The 21,295-nt window shown below is 39.6% G+C and overlaps 1 protein-coding gene and 1 long non-coding RNA gene across 2 annotated transcripts in view; one reads left to right on the top strand and one right to left on the bottom strand.

The window, feature by feature from the left end:
• The first annotated feature begins 71 nt into the window (after window positions 1-71).
• On the top strand, window positions 72-4,681 carry LOC102158523 (uncharacterized). Its single transcript, XR_002339061.2, has 4 exons — window positions 72-934; window positions 1,928-2,016; window positions 3,699-3,847; window positions 4,581-4,681. It is a non-coding gene; the product is annotated as an uncharacterized LOC102158523 (long non-coding RNA).
• Window positions 4,682-5,766: 1,085 nt separating this feature from the next.
• The window catches only part of UNC80 (unc-80 homolog, NALCN channel complex subunit), a 260,152-nt gene continuing 244,623 nt past the window's right edge, over window positions 5,767-21,295 (bottom strand). Inside the window, exons 62-66 of the mRNA XM_084998950.1 lie at window positions 20,736-20,792; window positions 14,173-14,254; window positions 12,613-12,724; window positions 11,014-11,213; window positions 5,767-9,670 (exon numbers count right to left, since the gene is read on the bottom strand). Of these exons, the coding sequence (XP_084855076.1) occupies window positions 9,404-9,670; window positions 11,014-11,213; window positions 12,613-12,724; window positions 14,173-14,254; window positions 20,736-20,792 (718 nt within the window). The 3' untranslated portion in view covers window positions 5,767-9,403. The remainder of the gene's footprint in view (window positions 9,671-11,013; window positions 11,214-12,612; window positions 12,725-14,172; window positions 14,255-20,735; window positions 20,793-21,295) is intronic.

The following is a 21,295-nucleotide window of genomic DNA, read 5'->3' as shown; positions in this document are numbered from 1 at the left end:
GCCCTGAGGGGAGGAAGTCCCGCCTCGCTGGGGAAAGGGCGGCCAACCTGAGAGCTTAGGGGTGGGGCCCCACATTTAGGCACTTTCTTCCTTACCCAGACCTTACGGCGGGCCTTTCAGGTCTCCCAGCCTTCTGAGGAGTTTCTTGATCTTTTTTAGTTTTACTTCCCCTGCAGTTCTTTCTAGGCTCTTACCTTCTTATCACTTTTTTGTTTTGCTGCGGTTTGCGTAGGAGCTCCTTCCGTCTCCTTCTGTCTCACTTGTGTGTTTATCCGTTAATCAACAAAAAACCACCCTTCTTCCTATTTTTTCTCTTTGAATTCTTAAGAGCTCTGGAAGTCAGATTTAGGTCGGAAACCTGCTTCTACCCGATACTACCTGGTGACCTGGCTAATCGCTTCTCCATGCCCTCAGTATTTTCCTCTGTCCAGTCAGGGCTTGAAAACTGTAAAAGCCCCTGTGTCCTTGTGTTTTGAAGTAAAAGGCTTTTCCTTTAGTCTTCCAGGCCTCCCCTCAGTCTCAAAAGGCTGACTCAAGACCTAATGATTAGGAAACCCTGTTATAGCTAAAAACTAGTTAATAGCAGTCTATTATGTTATGCCCTGCCTTGGGCACACTAACTTACTCTGGCTTTTCACAAATAATTTTTCCTTGCTTGTTTTTACTAATGATTACTTTCATTAGAGTTAAAGTGCATGCCTAGTGTTTTCATTTCCTTTGAAACACTCCTTAAAACCCCCCTTCTTTTGTGGGCAACTTTCACTGCCAAGAGAAAGTCCAGGTGCAATAACCCCAAAGACCACCAGAACCCATCACTGACCACCTGACTGTGGCCTTGACGACTTTGAAATAGTCGCGGTCTGTGCACATGGGTCAGAAGAAGAATTTCTGAACTCATATCAGAGTGAAAAGAAAGAAGAGTTTATTGAGCATGGTGAGGTGGAGAGACAGTTTACTGAGAGATAAGAGAGGCTGCAAGCACAGCGGCATGACTTCCTGATAATCAGGGAGTGCCAACCATGAGTGCATGGTCATGTCTGTTTTTATAACCCAGGGAGAGGGGAGGTCTCAAGACACAACTGTTGACCTACTAATTGTTTGAGAACAAAGGGTCTTATGATATACTTGCTGGTTGGTTGGGGCGTTTAAGGCCCTTATAGAGGTGGGGGTGGGGAGTGAGCCACTTAACTTTCCTTCCTAGGAGTAGACCAGGTTGCTCAAGGTGGGGAAAGGGCATAAACACAGAGACAAGTGGGGCAATGATAAAGGTCTGGCAATTCTTGCCTTGGCCAGAGGCTTTGAACTCTATCTCCTTGAAGGGGGCTTGAAGTCTAAGAGAAATGATCCATGGAGGGAGAAGAATCCCAGGACAGTAATCTTTACCTACAGTCCTTTTTTTGAGCTAAACCTAGAAGTCCTCTTGGTATTCTCTCTCAAGGGGAAACACTGTTTTGAGGTGTTACCCTGCTGTGCCCTCCTTTGCCTGGCAAAGCAGTAAAGCTGTTCTTTCTGCTTCACCCAAAACCATCTCTGTGACTTAACATGTACCAGTGTACAGAGGCCAATCTTGGCTACGAAATTTGGGGGCTCAAAAAAACGAAAACGGAGTTCCTGTCGTGGCGCAGTGGAAATGAAACCATGAGCTGTGGTGTAGGTTGCAGACACGGCTCAGATCTGACGTTGCTGTGGCTGTGGTGTAGGCCGGCAGCTACAGCTCCGATTAGACCCCTAGCCTGGGAACTTCCATATGCCGCAGGTGCGGCCCTAAAAAAAAAGAAAAATTTGGGGGCTCATCCACGATCTGACTCTCATACCTGGTCTGCCATCCTGGAAGGGTTGGGGATGGAGAGTGAAAGGGAGTCTGCCTAGCAGGTGCTGAGGGCGACCTTCACTTTGAGCATTCCTTTCTTCCTTCCACCCACACCAGTAATTTCTACTCTGAGGAATTATTTTGGGGAAGGAGAAGTGTACAATCCTGGGATGTCATGACGCCTTGGCCAACATCTGGGTATCTGGGTAAGTCCCCCAGCATGCACTCTGAGGCCCCCTTGGACTTTGTTCATCTAAGGAGCCAAGTCTTAGGTTCCATCTAGGGATCTTCTGTTTCAGAAATCCCACCTGTAAGGCAACACTTGGACTAAGGTCACAGGCTTAGTGGGACTTGGAAGCCAATCTGAGCTTTGTGCTGTCTGGTTCGGTTTTTCTGGTTTGAGGCTTCTATTTGCTGGCAAGCATTCTGGTTTGTTTTTTATCAAATATATGGAAATTGTTTCTATTTGACAGCCCCAGAGGGAAAATTTTGGCAGACTTGTGGACCTATACTTGTAAACCTATGAATAAGGAAAAATTGACTTTAAACTGTGTGGCCACAATATTCTTTAGACTCCAGAAAAATTTTTTGCTTTTTAGGGCAATACTCGCGGCACATGGAGGTTCCTAGGCTAGGGCTCAAATTGGAGTTATAGCTGCTGGCCACAGCAACGCCAGATCCCAGCTGCATCTGCAACCTACAGCACAGCTCACGGCAACGCCAGATCCATAACCCACTGAGCCAGGCCAGGGATTGAACCTGAACCACTGCATCCTCATGGATGCTAGTCAGTTTAATTTCCACTGAGCCAGGACAGGAATGCCATCAGAGGAAATTTATAACTATAGGTCGACATGTCTGCCAAAATTGAGATAAAACTGTTGAAATTCCAAAACTTGTTAACATATGCAATTAGAGAAAGCTAGCTTGATGAAATTTTTTTTCGAGTTCTGACCCTCAGAGAGCAAGAATACGCCTAGGAGAAAGCACGCAGCTAACTCTTATCATGTTCTTGATGAACAAACACAGCCCACTTTGCCTGAGACTTTGGCTTTGAGTAACTAGTAGAACTTCAAAACAGGGCAGAGGTGGGGAGAGAAAGAGAAAGGAGAAGGAAAGAGTCTTTTAAATTCAGGTAAGTAAGGGAGTGCCCATCATAGCTCAGTGGTTAACGAACCTGATTAGCATCCTTGAGGATGCATGTTTGATCCCTGGCCTCGCTCAGTGGGTTAAGGATCTGACATTGCCGTGAGCTGTGGTGTAGGTTGCAGACACGGTTCAGATCTGGCATTGCTGTGGCTCTGGCATAGGCAGGTGACCACAGCTCCACTTCGACCCCTAGCCTGGGAACCTCCACAGGCTGCCGGTGTGGCCCTAAAAGACAAGAAGTCAAAAAATAAAAAATAAATAAATTCAAGTAAGTAAATGTAACTTATCCCAGCTGCTATTTTTTGTTTTGCATTTGCCAGATGACTTGCCCTGACACTTGCAGTCATGATTCCCTGTCTTTCCATTTGCATGCTGTTTATTGGTTTGTTTTTGCTTTGTTTTGTTTTGTTTTGTTTTTTGTTCTTTTAGGGCTGCACCCACACATCTGGAAGTTCCCAGGCTAGGGGTCGAATTGGAGCTGTAGCTGCCAGCCTACACCACAACCACAGCAACAAGGGATCCAAGTCATTTCTGTGACCTATACTACAGCTCATGGCAATGCTGAATCTTTAGCCCACTGAGCAAGGTCAGGGATCAAACTCACTTCCTCATGGACACTAGTCAGGTTCGTTACCACTGAGCCATGATGGAAACTCCTTGTTTATTGTTAAAAGAGAAACTTTTATTGGAATAAGTTGAGGAAACTCTTGGATGTCACCCTTTTGCTTTTCTCCTGCAGGAATCATATTGTGTTCCTTGTATGTTTGCATTTGTCTTATGTGTACACATATGTGGCAGCTATGGGAAACTCAGATTTGTCTCCTGAATGCAGCCCCTTGAGATGCGGTCTCCAGAATTGGACCACTTTTGGTTACAAGCCAATGATAGGTAAAAAGATGATTTTCTTTTGTAAGGTGCCCTGACCATAACATTCTCTAGATCACATTTTAAGATAAAGCTATGAGATCTCTGTCTAGATATATGTCTCAGTATGTGTCTTTGTCTTTGGAATCAATGAGCTCTATGTACTTGGCTTAAAGAAAAGTAAGCATTTGCAGATCAAACAATTCTAAATACAAGAGAAACTGAGCTAAATTCAGGTTTACATGATCTAGGAAGTATTCAGTGTTAATATCTGGTATTAAAGTTAGTGGGCCAAGGCAAAGCATAACATAATGGAGACTGATTTAACTAGCTTTTATCTCTATCGATATTTCCTAATCACTAATTCTTGAGTCAGCCTGCGAGGATGCCTAGGAGGCTAAAGGAAATGCCTTTTATTTCAAAACAGAAGGATGCAAAAGCTTGGACATGGTTTCTTGCTTAGAAGTTCCCTGGTGGCACAGTGGGTTAAGGAACCAGTGTTGTCACTGCTGTGGCTCACTTCTAAGCTACAGTGTGGGTTTGACCCCTGGCCTGGGTACTTCTGCATGCTCTGGGTGCAGCCAGGGGAAAAAAAAAGAGAGAGAGAGATAGTGCTCAGAGTTTAGGGTTTGTGAATGCAAATATGTGCCCAGCGCTGGATGCTTGGTGCTCAGTATACAGTGGTGGTGGTGATTATTATTACTCCTCTCTGGTTCTGGTCTCCATCCCTTACCTTCTTTTTTTGTATTTCTCGTAGGAATGCTTATTGACAAGTTGTAACGTGTTTTTACTGTTCAGACAAAATCCAGAACAGGGTAAGAGTGACTTTTCCTCTGCCAAAGGTGTCTTGGGTCATTGGATCAGGAAGAGACATAGTAAAACTATAAGCAGAAAAGGGGTTGGGGGATGGGGGGAATCCCTGGGGAAAGAGAACCAGGTGCGGTTTTATTGACATAAGAGAAGCTGTTTTTGGACTAAGCCATTTTGTGATCAAAGCCTAGCGTTAATGATGGCCCTTGAACAGGTCTCAGTAATCAATAATCTTAAGGGGAGAATGCAGAAACAAAAACTATCATCAGGCAAGAGAAGTAACAGTAGCAAAGATAACATATCAGTTTTAAACTATCCCAGTTCTATTTCAATGGTAAAGATTAACTCAAGGCCTCAACCACCCAATCAGCTGGAACCTGGCATGATGATGCTGTTGACCTTTTCTGACCCTCATGACTTCAATCAAGTAAAACTTGGGCTCTGTCCACCACCTAGGCCCCTTCATGAATATGCATGTGCCCTTAGCTTAAACCTTCCCCAATTTTGCTCCTTCTGGAGACACTGCTTTGGGGAAGATCCCCAGTATTCCTCTTACCTGCTGAAAATCATAAATCTTTCCTTCTACCAATCTCTGGGTTGGCCATCTTTTGGCTCTATGCCAAGAAGGGAACATAATTTTTTGGGTAAAAAATTCACAAGAAGGGGGAAAAAAAGGATTTAGCAAGAGCAGGCCTTAGAGGGTAAGGATAGGGCAACTTTGTATGAAAAACAGAACTGGTGGTAACTTGGATGTCATAATGGTTCTGGCCACATTCAGAGAATAACTGTGTCTTTAACGGTCCTCCTTGGGAAATCTACCAGCCATTCCAACAGGTCATAAGTGAGCAGAGAAGTCACACGAGGGTACGTGTATCCCAATATACCCATTCTGCTTTATTTAGAAAGTTAGGGATGGAAAGCATGAGTAGAATGGAGCTTAGTTGGGGCTGGAGTTAGGAACTGGAAGTTTCTAACTGAAGGGTGACCTTGGGCCAGACTATGAGGGGTTGAGGAGATACATCGAGGATGCTCCAGTGGCCCAAAACAAAAGCACACTCCAGGGATCTAAAATGAACATTTTCCTGAATGAGTTAACCTATTCCCTATATTGAAAAATGAGAAATGAAACCAAATTAAGCATCTCAAATCCTTTTAGATTTATTTTATTATATGTGCATATTCAAACACAGAAGTCTTTCATAAATATCTTTCATAAACATTTTAGTATTTATTCATATGCATTTTTTCCATGCTCTTTGGTCATTCAGTAATCATAACAAACTTCATAGTCATCTGAGGGAAGTTGGCTGTGTAGTCAGTTTTTTGTTTTTACCTATAAAATGGCTAAGAAAGGATTTTTCATCCTGTGGTCACAGTGAGTATTGGAAAATATGGAGGTACATGGATCTGTGATCCTAAATGATCCTACAATAAGTAAATTTTTCTTAACCTTTTCCAAATACATTATGCCCTAAACATGTTTTTATTCTCCTGAGTGTCCAAACTTTGTTTCTGAAATACTGCAGTTAGGACCCACAAAGTAAATGAGGAAGCGACACTTTCTATTCACTCCCAAGACAAGGCCATGGAATTAGAAGTGTGAAGTCACAGGGCAACAGCATGATGTGATAGCAGCAAATTCTGGAGACTATTAAAGTCTCCTGTATAACTTAAGAAAGGGTATTTAATGTCAATTTTGGACTGTCATTTATGCCCCTTTCTTCCCTATAGGTCCCTATGTACAGTCTATTCCCATCTCAGATACCCTCAGAGCTGGGCAGCAGAGTGGAGAATGTTTTTACCAACTAAAGGGACGGGTACTAAAGAAGGAAGGAAATATCATCCGGCCTAAGATACTCTTTCTTGCTTGAAATGGCAAACCAGCTACTCCCAGCCTGTGTGCAACAGACCCTAACCAGACCCCCAGACTCCACAGATTCCCCCCACCCAGTACTGCCATGCCCATTTATGGTTTTGACACTATAGTTCCCAGTGCCTTGTCTCAATGTATTCAATAGCTCCTTTTTAGGAAAAAAAAAAAAAAAAAAAAAAAGCTTATCTAATAGAATTATAGAAAGCAGCAAATATTGAAAAAAAATGACAGTAAATGTTTTGCTGTATAAAATGCTGTATCCAGAATTTGAACTGTTTTAATTGAATCTGAGTAAATCTACACCCACTATCATGGATGATAAATGCTTATTCTAAGGTCTCTCAAAATTTAATTTCAGAAGAAGCAACTTCTTGGTTGAGTCCAATTTTTTATATGGGAAGTAGGTGTCTGTTTTAATTTTCCTCTGAATAAGATAAATATTATTAAGTATCATAGCTTAGGAAATGATCTGCTATTACCAATACTGTATTTGTCACATGTAATAATTAACTTTTAGTCATATGCTCAATGATTTTTTTTGAATTACAAAAAAATCGTTATTTATCTTGAACTTTGTCTAATCTTCCCCAACTTTTTTTAAAAATAATTATTCCTTCAAACTCCAGGTAACAGTATTCCTGAGAATACATCTTGTGACAGTCTTATGCACATACATAAATATTTTATAGATTACACATAAACATTTAACACATTACATTCAACACATTTAAGGGCACCTTAAATGGAACAGATGCACACATCTGCAAAATCTCCGTACTCCCAGTATGAAAACATCCCCACTCTATAAGGCCCTGTTTGTCAGAGTGGAGGCTTTTTTTGCAAGGTACAACATTACTTAGCTTATTGAAAAAGTTTCCATCAGACTTTCATAACACTAGAGTGAAGGAATCAGGCTAAAAGGCAGACAGGCCAGCATAGTCATATTCAAAACAGCTCAATACTTTTTAAATATATATAAAGGTATATAGGATTCTGGTGAGATAGTTAATAATCATCTTTGACCCTTTTACTTTTTAAATATTTGATATGATTATACATAGAGAATTTAAATCAAGAATCAAGAAACTGGAACAAAACACACACATATATAGAGACTCATATAGCCCAGACACTTGTAATTACCAAACATAAGGCCTCTAACACTAATTGAGCAGCATAATTTTTAACAGGCGAAATATATCAGCTTAGAAAGAGTCATAAAACCAGTTATATATGTATATTTCTGCACTTGAGAATTCAGCAATAAGTGTAAGTGTCCTGAAAATATTGTAAAACATAGAAGAGGCCATTTACCACCTCTATTTTCTGAAGTTTTAAATTTTTTAGTTTTGTCCTTTAACTCACAGATATCTTTCATTCTATTAGTGAGACCAAAACCCCAAACTATATTGGAAAATATAAATCACAATAAAAACAATGCCTACTTAATAAGCAATTCTAACAGAAAAATAATTTTCCTTTGTGATGAGTGGATTTAATAGGTCTCTTTTATATATATACATATACATTTCATAGTTTAAGTATACAGAATGAATGGGTTTTAAGTTCATTGCTATGTAATCAAAGTCTAACCTTAGCATCAGGACTAGAAAACATACACACACACACCCCCACACACACTCACACACACCACCATACCAATTTAGGTATGTATATAGGTTTTTAATATACTTCAAAGTTATGTACCAGTTTTCTAACATAAACTGTTAAAAATTTGAAATGTAATCTTGAACTATGCGATGCCAAGCCCTACTATAGGATAACATACTCGATATGGCCTCAGAAGCCTTTCTAAGTTTTATACTTTTCTTGAAGTAACTGAACTTCAAGTTAAAGTAAAATACACAAACTATATCTATAAATAAATTTCTCGTTTTATATTTTTTCCTCATACACGTAATCTCCAAAGGATCATATGAATATTGTTAACATTGAGAAAAAGTTATTTTATTGAACTAGTTCTAATCATACTAACCTTAATATCTGAAAATATGGCCTCAAGGGCAGGCACAGAACATTATAAAGGAAAATAAATCACATTTCCCAATGTTTCCCAATCTTGGCATTGGTGTCGTCAGGGCTAGAAGTAGGAATATCATCTCTTTCTAGTTATAATATTCACATTTAATTTTCATCATAGTATAGGCTATTTAGGTCCTTAATTCAGAATTGTGTTTGATTATTTCTAGAATATGCTCTAATGTGTTGATTATGAAATAGAATGATCTTATGGCATTAGCATTTTGATTTATAAAATGCAATGACAATGACAGTTAAAAAATAAATACTGAAAAGTCCACAGCTCTAAAAATAGCATTTTTTCCTTCTAAATTGCTGTATTGATCAAAAAAAAAAATGGCTGCAGGTTTATCTGCTATTTAGTTTCCTCAAACTAATATTTTCCTTATTGATTATTTTTATGTAAACTGCTACTTGTAGAGCCACCTGATTTAATGTTTCTAAAATTATAAAAATAAATATTTGCATGAGATGTATAATGTAACCTCCAAAAATTGCATTCTCTTTTTAGAACACATTATTTGTTAATATTCCTAGGTTAGCAGCTCTGTAGTAGTATACATTTTTAACTGCTCAAGGCTTCTTGAATCATAAACAATGTGCAGTGAAATGGCTCTTTCCCTTTATTCCTCCCTGGTTTTTATGGTCTTCACATAACCAAACCACCTCAGCCATTGATTTTGAGAAGATGTTTATGATACAATATGCACATTGGCAGCAAAATCTACTGGGATTTGTGCTACCCATTGGGTGTAAAGTGCTGTGTTTTCATCTTTTCAAAGCAAAAGTTTTCAACTTTTAGCAAAGTGATCCCTTCTACCTCTTTTCTACACCTACAGCTCTTAAAAGGTACAGAATTAAACATGAGATTCATCTAGGTCGACATCAGTCTCCCCCAGCTCAGTGGGAGTGAAAGGGAATGGGCCAGAAAGCAGGGGGTTCTCCATGCCATTTTCCTCACTGATGTGAAGGACAGTGTCTCCATGCTGTAGGAGGATGGATGTCTCAAGGCCTGTGAAGTCATCAGGGTCCGAGAGCTGAGCAGAGAGGGGGCTGTGCGCTGTAGCACCTGGTACTTCCGTGTCCTCTTTCTTTTCCCCTTCTTCAGCTGGGAGGCTCTCACCCTATAACCGAAAGGATCTTTACATCATGGAAAGGTAGGATGTGTACCAGGGAGGGTATCAAAAAATGTTGTCAGAATTCCTGTCGTGACTCAGTGGTCAACCCAACCAGGAACCATGAGGTTGCAGGTTCGATCCCTGGCCTTGCTCAGTGGGTTTAGGATCCAGCGTTGCCATGAGCTGTGGTGTAGGTCACAGACACAGCTTGGATCTGGTGTTACTGTGGCTGTGGTGTAGGCTGGCAGCTCTAGCTCTGATTGGACCCCTAGCCTGGGAACCTCCATATGCTGCAGGTGCAGCCCTAAAAAGACAAGAGACAAAAAACAACAACAAAAAAACAAACAAAAATAAAAGTTGTCTAGCTGGATAAAGAATCATAAAGCTGGACCCAGCTTTAGCTTTTCTTATATGTAAGAGCTCATATAGGACCTTCCAACTTTCTAAGCCTGTTTTCTAAGCTGTTGCAGGAGCATAATTTTCTTACCTGGCTTATCTTGTAGACTGCGAGGATAAAATAAGATAATGGTGTCCCAATTCTTAACCATTAAAGACTTTACAAGTGTATATAGTATACTGCCCCATAGCTTTCTTTCAGTAACACATGAGAAGAACATGGGACCCATGGAAATTTATTTACAAAAATCAAAAGTAGAAAAAAAGAAATCAAAGTGAGAAAAATAGCAAAAAAGTGATGAAAAAGAGCAAATCAAAAATTTCTCTCACAGGATTCAGAAGGATATATATTTAAGAGCTTCCTCTAAATTGGTAACTTAATTTGTTTTAATTGAACTGTCTTTCCACTATGTATTCTATACTGGTTTTCAATGGTAAGTTTTTGTTGTTGTTGTCTTTTGTCTTTTTAGGGCTGTACTTGCGGCATATGGAGGTTCCCAGGCTAGGGGTCTAATCAGAGCTACAGCTGCCAGCCTATGCCGCAGCCACAGCCATGAGCCGTGTCTGTGACAGCCCACGGCAATGCCAGATCCCCAACCCACTGAGCGAGGCCAGAGATTGAACCCGCAACCTCATGGTTCCTAGTCAGATTCGTTTCCGCTGCACCACAATGGGAACTCCCTCAATGATAATTTTAACTGTGAAATATCATTTCCTCCTAGGGTTTTCATAACACAGACTATGAAGACTTCAATTCTTCCTCTTAAGGAGATATATCCTTGGCCATATACTATATATAGACCTTTCTCATGACAGGACCAGTGTCTGTCTTGCTATAACAAAACATTACAGATCCAGACTTAAATTATATCAAATACATTTCGATATCTTAGTGGGTTCCCAAACATAAGAATGCAGGGAACAAGCCTTACCTGTTTCTCTAGTGCCCTCACCTGCTTGGGAGAAAGGCTGTGGAGATCAGCAACAACAATGGCAGGGGAAGATGTGAGGACTGGTTTGTCCATCCCTTCTGGTTTCCTGGATGGGGCCGGGCTGCAGCCCTGTGGCTGGCCTGTGGCAGAAAGTGTGTCTGCTGGGGCACCTGCTGACTCCGGCTGAGCCTCAATGAAGGTTACAGATCGTTTCTGATCCACTGTAGGTCAGACGTAAAGCAGTAAACAGGGACAGGAGGAAAGCATATTGGCAGTGCTTAATAATTAGCTTTAACCCATGTCTCTAGGCTTTTTATAATAAAGACACTGATGGTTTATTGATAATTGAGAGCAAGTGTGACTATTACGTACATGTTTTGATTTCACCTTACAAAGAGCAGGACTTGGGTAGAAAAATCATTTTTACATAAGTTGCCTTTTCACATAAATAGTTTTTACATAAAAACAAGATTGGCATAGAGAATGGAGTGAGCTTGGTTATCATTCATAACAACTGCCAACAGAATTTAAAAGTCCCTATTAGAACCCTCCTACACTGTTGAGGGGAATGTTAAGTTGTTACAGCCACTATGGAAAACAGTGTGGAGGTTCCTCAGAAAACTAAATATAGAACCACCATATGATCCAGCAATCCTAGGCATATATCTGGACAAGGCTATGATGTAAAAAGATACATGCACGGCTATGTTCACAACAGACAATTCACAAGAGACACAGAAACAACCTAAATGTCCACTGAAAGATGAATGGATTAAGATGTGACCCACACACACTCAGGAGTATTCTTGGCCATAAAATGAAATAATGCCATTTGCAGCAACATGAATGGAACTAGAGATTCTCATACTAAGTGAAGTCAGAAAGAGAAAGACAAATACCATATGATAATCATTTTTATGCGGAATCTAAAATATGACACAAATGAACCTACCTACAAAACAGAAACAGACTCATGGACAAGGAAAATAGACCTGTGGTTGGTTGCCAAGGTTGGGCGAGGGATGGAGTGGGAGATTGGGGTTAGCTGATGTATTATACACAAAGGGGATAAACAATAAGGTCCTATTGTATAGCACAGGGAACAATAGTCAAAGTACTATGATAAGCCATAATGGAAAAGAATATTTTTAGAAAACGTATGTGTGTGTGTGTATTTATATATATATCACTTTGCTGCACAGAAGTTAACACAATATTGCAAATCAACTACAATTAAAAAAAAAAAGTCCCCAAAGAATAAAAAAAAAAACAAACAACCATAAAAGTCCCTATTATTCCTTATTCCTTTGTCTTCAGTAAGACATACAACAAACCCAGTCCCTGGTTTGGGTAAATAAAACACAACCTTCTATAGGCAAACTTTTGAAACATTTGAGGTTTACCTTGGATTGTTCCCTTTCCCTAGTTCATGAGGGTAGGGATAGGAGGGGAAGATGAAGAAAAAAAAGGCATTCGAGTTTTCTGGGAAACTTCTTCCCTTTTCCTAGTGGCTCCCACAGATGTGCTTATCTACATGAGCTTAGTCTCTGCAGGCCTTCCCAAGTGGGTGGTGTGTCAGTGTGTCAGTGGTGTAGTTAGACTAGACACAGGAGGCCTCACCAGATGGCTTTGTTTTAGGTTGAATGCTCCTGCGAGTGGTTGACAGCCGAGCCCCATGGCGGTTCCTGGATTCCGTCTGAGTCTTCTGACGAGACAGTAGAGGACGTCTTAGCTGAAAGAGAATAGGCAGAAGAAAGCTAGCAAGCGGGTCTAATGGCCTGTAAGGAGAGACTGAGGCTCCGAGGATTCTGACTATGGTTTGCTCCTTTCTTGGTGGGTTTCTGTGGATCTAATGGTTGTTCCCTACATTCATACTAAATAAAATAAATGTCTTTCTGCATATTTAAATACAAATACACACTTGATTCTGGTATCCCCTTGAACCAATTCTATCTTCTGATTATTACCCCTTTATATATCCTAAGAATATTGACATAATTTAAAATAGTCACAGTGAGAATTTCAGTGAATTTAAGAATACAAAACTTACAATTTTTATTTTTTAATTAAAAAAATTTTTTTTTGTCTTTTTGCCATTTCTTGGGCTGCTCTTGCAGCATATGGAGGTTCCCAGGCTAGGGGTTGAATAGGAGCTATAGCCACCAGCCTACGCCAGAGCCACAGCAACGCTAGATCCTTAACCCACTGAGCAAGGCCAGGGATGGAACCCACAACCTTATGGTTCCTAGTTGGATTCGTTAACCACTGAGCCACGACGGGAACTCCAACAATTTTTTCTTTTTTTTTTTTTTTTTTTTTTTAGGGCCACACCTGCAGCATATGGAAGTTCCCTGGCTAGGGGGTCTTAATTGGAGCTGTAGCCACTGGCCTACACCACGGGAAGGTGGGATCTGAGCCACGTCTGCCACCTAACCACAGCTCATGGCAATGCCAGATTTTTAACCCACTAAGCGAGGCCAGGGATCGAACCCGTATCCTCATGGATACTAGTTGGGTTTGTTAACCCCTGGGCCACAATGGGAACCCCAAAACTAACAATTATTGCTTACCAATTAATTGTTAATGAGCCTGTGCTCATCTGAAAGCTATAGGTGAACATACGCTACCTCTCAAGGGGAGGTTGATAAAAACAAACAAACAAACACCTCAGATGCTAGGGAAATGTCTGGTCTCCAAATCAGTGCTGGGATGTTCCTATCAAAGTAACCACACAAAGCCTCACTTAGGTTTTTATTTAGATAGTAATATAGAGGAACCCCATGTAAAGAAAGCTGCAAAGATGATCTTTACTTCAATTTCAGTTTTAAATGGAATTGTTTATCTTGAATGACTATGTCTCTGCCTCTGCACAGAAACAGGCCTTAAATCAACTTTATAATGAATCTTCTATGGCCAGTAGTTTGGCTGGCCAAGATTTCTGGATAGGGAGCAAATAAAAGTATAGGCACCCTTAGGTTGCCAAGTAATCAGCTTTGCTAAGAAGAAGGTTCAGAGCTAAAATAGAAGCTCCAAACTCTCAGCATGTTTTAACGTTGCTCTGTACTGCTTATTTCAGGTGGGGAGAAGGCAAAATATGGTCTTCATATACCTGGGCATTAAAAATTGAATAGAGCTTCCATTTCTTAGGATGACTCTCCTGGCCTTTCAGGGTCTGCTTACCTGCCTCAGGCCCCTCTTCCTCCCCAGTGGCTGTTGAAGGAGGAGGTTCTGTTGGCCAGGTTCACTCTGCACACTTGCCACCCTGTCAAGCACCAACAGTGTTAGCGTCCTCTGGAGAGAGGGCAGAAGATGGTCCTCTGGTGGGTGTTAGCCAAAATCACTGATAGGAAACAGTCACTTCAAAGATACCGTTATCTTTGAAGGAAGGTTGGGAAAGAATCCCTGGGATGGGAGTTTTCAAAGGTTTCGGAGGAAGGACAGGGCCTTGTAGCCCCAAGCTGCCAAAATTGAGATTCTCTTTTCAATCACTGATGCCGGATCTACCATTCAGCAAAACATCGATTCAAACACACCCCTGGTTTGGAAGCCACCAATTGGCTTAAGATATCATATTCTAATCTCAATTTTTTTTTCAAGGGTAAGGAAAAAGGTGGTGACAAACAAACACGAACAACTCTTATCACATGGATGGGAACACCTTTTTTTAAATTTCAATTTAAATGAAAATAAGATGGACGAATATCAAACACATCAGACACAGAATCCATTTGGGTGAAGGGTCACATTCAACACATGTTTGCAGCCTGAAGTCTCTGTGACTGAGTAAATGAATAGTCACACGGATAGATGATTAAATGTCGTGTAAAAACAGTTTCAGATTTAAAAGGCTGGCAAAGTAATGAAGCTATCATTACAACTTAGATGCTTAATTAATTAATATTGAATAGCTGCACCCAGACATAGTACATGATTTATAAAAGTAACAACCTGCTCCCCCCAAATTTACTGTGTATGTGTGTCTTTTATATGCAAAAATGACTACCAGCAGTGGTCCCTATTTTAGTGTTAGGTGAAGCTGAAAACACTGTCATGGGCCCATGACCCTTTTTCATTCTGCATGCATGTGTAATGGGGATTTATAATGGAGTGGAGGTGAAAAAAAAGAAATGTATTGTGCCCCAGAGAACACTGTAATCCTGTGGATGATGCCAATGTGATTATTTGGTTAATGGGTAATTAATTTCTGCTTTGCCTTTGCAAAAGGAGAGTCATCTACAAATGGTTTTTACAGTAAAATATTCCACAGAGGAATGCAGAGTCAGCAACTGTCCATGAAAACAGAAAGACTGTATTCATTCAATGTAATCAAAAAAAAAAAAAAAAAGTTTATCTAAATACAGTCTCCCTGCAATTGTAGGGAAAGAAATTGTGGCAAGATGGACAATCAGATGGTTCCCTGTTGTATTAACAACTAGTTAGCCATCACATGGTCTACATAGTCACATCTGTGATTTTTTAAGTCTTAATCATCTTTCCATTAGAAGAAAATCAATGATTCCCAAATGGAATCCCAAATGGAGTTTATCATAGTTTTTCTGAAGTAAGGATGTAATTATATAATGATTAGACCATTTGGGATACGCAATACAAAATTCCATAAAGAATCTCAAAGACAGATGTTTCTAAGCAGTCTTGGTTCTCCTGAATATCAAGTTCCAAAAAATCAGTGTACATTATTTTTATACATATATGACCTTATACCGTATATGACCTTTCTATGAAGATGGAAAATTACCCCAAAGTAACAGCACAATAAATTCTGATAAACAATCCAGATCAAGTTGCTGGCATGTTTGAAAGAACATCTCCTTCTTAATTATACATTTTAACATGTGTTTTAGGAAGTAGTATTCAATTACCATATGCACAAAAGTATAAACAAGTTTCTCCTAAATACCAAGCAAAGCTTTCGCTGGAATGGATTCTTCATTGACATCTAAATGTTACCTCAGTTCCCTTGGCCATAAAGGGAGGTTAATACTTACCACCTACCTCCCATTAAGGTAGAGAAAAGAAGTTAGTTGATGTGAAATGGTTTGAACATGAAAAGTGATGCTTCCTTGTTTTATATTTGTAATGAGTTTATTGCTTCTAGAATACTAGAAGGAAGTAGGTAATAAAATATCTTAAAAATAATTAGCAGAGAAAATGAAATAGAGGCAGTCCGTTTGTCTCATTTTTATCCAGTAATCATATTGTGAGAAAAAAATGGTGTAAAAAAAAAGAAATACACGTCACTCAGGGAGTGTTAAATGTCAAAACATAATGGTAATTTCACGATGATTATTCCAAGGGAGGATCATAAGCATTAAAATTTTCTCTATGGATAGAGAGGCTTATAAGAAATGGATCAAGTCTATAGCTTTAGTAATTAGCTGTTCTATGTAAGTGAATAATATTTCATCAGTGGAATGTACATATCAATGATGAAATTATAGAACATGTCCTTGGCAATACGGCCCAGCTAAGATATTATATTCTCCCTACAAATGTGATGCTAATATGGTTATGTATGGAACATCAAAGTCTGGCTTAACTGTGTGTAGAGGACACATTAATAATAAACAACTAAATAAATAAATAATGGAAGTAATTTATGCAGAAGTAATTCTGGGTTTATGTCAAAATGGAGTTGCATATAAAAAGTGGTTTCAATTTAGCTTCTCCCCGTGTCAGGTAATATTTCCCCATCATGTGTAGGATTTGCAGTGTGTGACCATCAGGTGTGCAATACACCAAACAGAAGACCATGGTGTTTGCCCTCACTGAATACTGATTTCCTAAAAATCTGGGGAATACCGATCTCCCAAAAATTTTAGGGGAATACTGATTTCCTAAAAATTTTAATTTGGGGAATGAGAAATGGCTGATTTCCACTGCTTTGCCAGATAAGAAGCAAAAACAATAAGTATAAAAGCAAACGAAACTTTCTACATGGAAGCTAAAATCATTCTTTGTATTTTTGAGTCACAAAACAACATTACTATGGCAAACGATCTGAATTTTAGGAAGGTCAGTATACTGGGATCTTGGCAGAACTGGTGCAACTCAACTGTCTACAGAAACCAAGAACACCTTACTCAAAATGCAAGGAAGTAATTTACAGGCTAGGGACATTCAGACAATATCGGAAGACAATTCTGGCACAAATTACTTCTTTTCTCTTAGTTCTACATGAAGATTTGGAGTGCATAAATATGTATGTATCTCCTAATGGAAAATATATCTAACAGTATTTCTTAAAGGATAGGAGAACAAAGGGCCATTCAGTACAGCAATAAAAATTTATATCACTCATCTCAAATTATACAAAAAGTGTATTTCGATCTAGAAAGAGATTTCATCAATAAAAATTTTAAGTAGAAGCACTGGGCAAGGCTAGTACATAGAAAATGAATTTGTATCTTCATTGCTTTTATCTGTACTTTTAGATTCAATTTTAATATGGTTAGAGAAACCTAGAGGGAAAGCACAAGGCGTGCAGCATAGCCATTTTCCCTGAGTGATTGTCTTGCATAAAGAGAATGCATAAAGTCAGCACTAAAAGAACCATAAAGCATGTATAGAGAGAACAGGGGCATAAACAGTAGAAGAAATCCCACTCTTCTCCAGTAAGATACTATTGTTTAAATTTTACTTAGCCTCCACAACATCCAAGAAAATGTGTTTTAAATGCCACAGAATTTAGAGATTGGAGGCTGGAATTAGATTAGAAAGGGGAATAATCTGGATCTGAGTTATCCTGTAAGAATTGACTAAATCAAAGTACACTTATCTGTGTATCACAACACACATTTTCCTAGCTATTTATTCTCAGCTACATAAAAGGATTCTTTTATTTTTATTTTTTATACCTTGGGAGTACTTGCCAGTTTTCATACTTCAAAAAAGTGGACAATCATGAAATGGATAGGTTATTTTTTTCGTTTTACCCAGACTATCTATCTTGTTCAAACTTGAGCCACATTCTTATTTTCCATTGTGTTTAAAATTACAGAATCAAATAGCATTGTAATCTCTCTCTCTCTCTCTTTTTTTTAAAGCTAGGGTTGATTGTCAATTCCTGCCTTTCAAAATGTTCTAACATGTCTAAACAAAATTTAGTTCTGAAGTATAAACTTTCAGGCTTAAGTGCTTGAATATCTTTCTGCACATCCATATTCTTCTGGAGAGACAATTTGGTCCATGGTGTGTGCATGTGGGGATAGACACAGGGAGGAAACATCTGCGATGAGCTTCTATACTTCTAACAGCAACACTCTTAAAAGAGAGAATTCTTCCATGGACTATTATTGCAATTTATTGATTTCCAAATAAATAGTCTTTTCTTCACAGCATAGTGTTTCTAACAGGCTTATATTTCTTGCCGTGAATCTTTTTAAGAAGCCAGTTAGCACAGGTTACAAAACAAATCCTAGAAGAAATTTTCTAAAGGTCTGCAAAATTTTTGTTTCTACCTATTCATGATCCTATGATTCTAGTCTCTTCCTCATGCAGCTCTCAGACTAACTTTTCTATTTGGCCTAAAACAAGTACTGTTTCAAAAGCAAATCCCCAAGAAGTTGATCAAAATGTGAGGCTGGGGGAAGGAGCAGGATTTATTACCTTCCATTAGCCATGCCTCCTGATATTTTTTAAGCCTTGAAGTCAGGTTTTCCTTAGGACTCCTTTGGGTGTGTTTTAGATCCCGAGTGCTCAGGTGTGTGCTAAAGTTAACACCTTACTGCTTCTTTGGGATTTTAAGAGTCTGCAGCAGAAAGAGGTTTTGTGCCAAAAATAAGAAAGCCTGGAAACCAAATATAAAAAGTATATATCCTATTTTATAAACTGAACTTAGTAAGCTCCTCTCCTCCAAAGAGAACTTGGTGACATGATGAGTTCAGGAGGTATGATTTGCAGTGTATGGCAAAGGTGGATGTGCTACAGCTTGTGGTACCCCTCAGCATTTACAGAATTATTTAGAATCCAAAATGAATGCCTTACCTTCTGGTTTCTTAATGACCACAAATGATCCCAGGCAACTAACACCCAGAACTAAAACACACCAGGTAGAGGAACAACAGATCAACAACAGCTGATGTAAAATAGCCATCAAAGTCCTCACATGACTGACCAATTCAACTATAGATTCAACCCATAGCTTTGGCTCTGAACCATCCTCACATAGCAAGAACTCTGAGTTCATTCCCATTGACACTGGACCCAGGGCAGAGTGGATTGGTTTCAATAACTCCAGAGCAGTCATTTGAACGCTAAACCCTGCCAGGGAGGGCTAAATCCTTGGGAGAAGTTATAAAAGTCAAACTCAAACTCCTGCCTTCTCTCACCAATGTCAGACTAGTATTTTTACTCAGCAAGAGTAGATTTTGGCCTAATTAGAAAAGGCCCCGGGACAAAGTCAACCAAATGGAAGTCTGATTTAACACTTCCAGCTTTCAGTGGGACACTGAAATGATCTTCCAAACTAGGTTCTCCTGTCGTATATGTACTATCAAGCATTCAAGAGATGCATGCTTTGAAACCAGTGGTTATGGCGCTAGGCTTGGTTCAGAGCTCGTCTATCACTGTGTACAATAAAAGAAAGCCATCTTGAGGTCTGCCTCATTCTTCCTCCTCCCCAAAGCTCTTGGTAATGGAATTAGACCTGCACCTTGCAGCACCTCCACATTTACCACCAACAAGAGACTGATCTGTCGAGGCAGGGGCTCGCAAACACAAATGAATGCCATGAATTATGAGGCCAGTAAAAAAAAAAAATATACACCTGATAATGGAATAAATTTCCCATTTTCAATTGCAGAAGAAAATGTGAAATCTGAACAAGATGTAAAGGAAACAAAGGACAACCTTTCACAGGAATGGCCTCTCAACATTTCCTCATCTTTGTGATAAAGCAATAAACACGGGTGCACTCACTATATAATGCAAACCTGAAAGGGAATATTTCTCTTGAGATGGAACAAAGGCACTCTTCTAACGAACAAGAAGCATTACCCCTAATGAGGATTAGTTGAGAGGTGTGAATCAACAGCACAAGATTAGGAATGTTTGACGTGGTTTATCTGAGTGTTAAAGGTGCAGTCCCCCTTTCTGAAGCTTTAAATCAATAGCCAAGCCATTATATTCTTTGCCTCATAAGACTTCTCTTACCAAGATATTTCACAGCAAATTTGGGAGTCATCTTTGTACTGGGACAGATGTTCTTTATATAAGTGTTGTTTGAACAAGCTACTATAATAGCCTGCCAGGTAGCATCATGCATCAAAGAGAGGGAATTATATAAATTGTTTTCTTACCATCCATGGTATTAGCTAAAAGACCTGTCTGAATTTAACAAGGGGCTTCCTGATGATGGGGCGTTGTATTAAAAAGTTTCTGAAAAAAAAAATCCTTAAAGAATATCAGTGTGAAGGGAATGATTAGATGGGATAAATTTAACATTTGGTATATCATACTCTTTGTAGACTGTCCATAGGATAAGCCCCTAAAAGAACTCCAGAATTTTTTTAGGTAAGCTTTTTAGGCCATTTGCGATTGAGCTCTGAAGCCGAAAACGGAGGCTACACCTTTGACTTCCAGGCTCGTGTGTTCATGAGCAACAAAGGGCAAGGAATGGAACTCGATATCAAGACGGGGCGAGAGGAGACAGAGAGACAGAGGAGACAGGGAACAGCTCGTTTCCCAGCACAGACACCAATAGACAGGTAGCATTGACACTGTACCTAGAGAGGCTGCCCTCGGCGGCCAGGCCCTGGGAGTCATCGAGGACATTAGGTTCACTGCAGGAGGGGTAGGGAGATGAAGCATTTAGGGAAAGAAAATGCAAACAAATAAAAGAAAAAGAAAAAAAGGCATGCAATTTTCTGCTTCCAAGAACCAAAAATAAATAAATAAATTTAACAGAACAAGGAAGGAAAAGGAGACAGTCAACCATTTCACCTTGTGCTGGGTTTGTCAAGACATAGGACTCCAGGCAATGGGGGAGGAGGGACTTCAGGGGGACGTGACTCCCAAAGGAGTGATCTATTGATTGCTCAAGAGCTGGGACTTAAAAAGTGAGCTCGGAATAGACACAGGAGCTCAGAAATGCACTGCAGAGTGAATCTGTAGAAGACAAAACTATCATTCCTTTGGTCACCGTTTGGCTGGGTGGTTGTGATTTTTCACCTGTCTTAAGTACATGATGTTTCCTCGACCAGGATCCTGCTTCCTGTGTGTTTTGACATTATCACACAGAAACCACTTACCATGAACTGCCACAACCCAACTCTTGGAACTGATG

The sequence above is a fragment of the Sus scrofa genome, chromosome 15 (assembly GCF_054392235.1).
Source record: "Sus scrofa isolate SSC_HxYL_T2T_F1_AM1 chromosome 15, Sscrofa_HxYL_maternal_Yorkshire_Landrace_v2.0, whole genome shotgun sequence".
NCBI lineage: Eukaryota > Metazoa > Chordata > Mammalia > Artiodactyla > Suidae > Sus > Sus scrofa.
The sequence above is the reverse complement of the archived record's forward strand: the minus strand, read 5'-3'. Positions and strand labels throughout refer to the sequence as shown.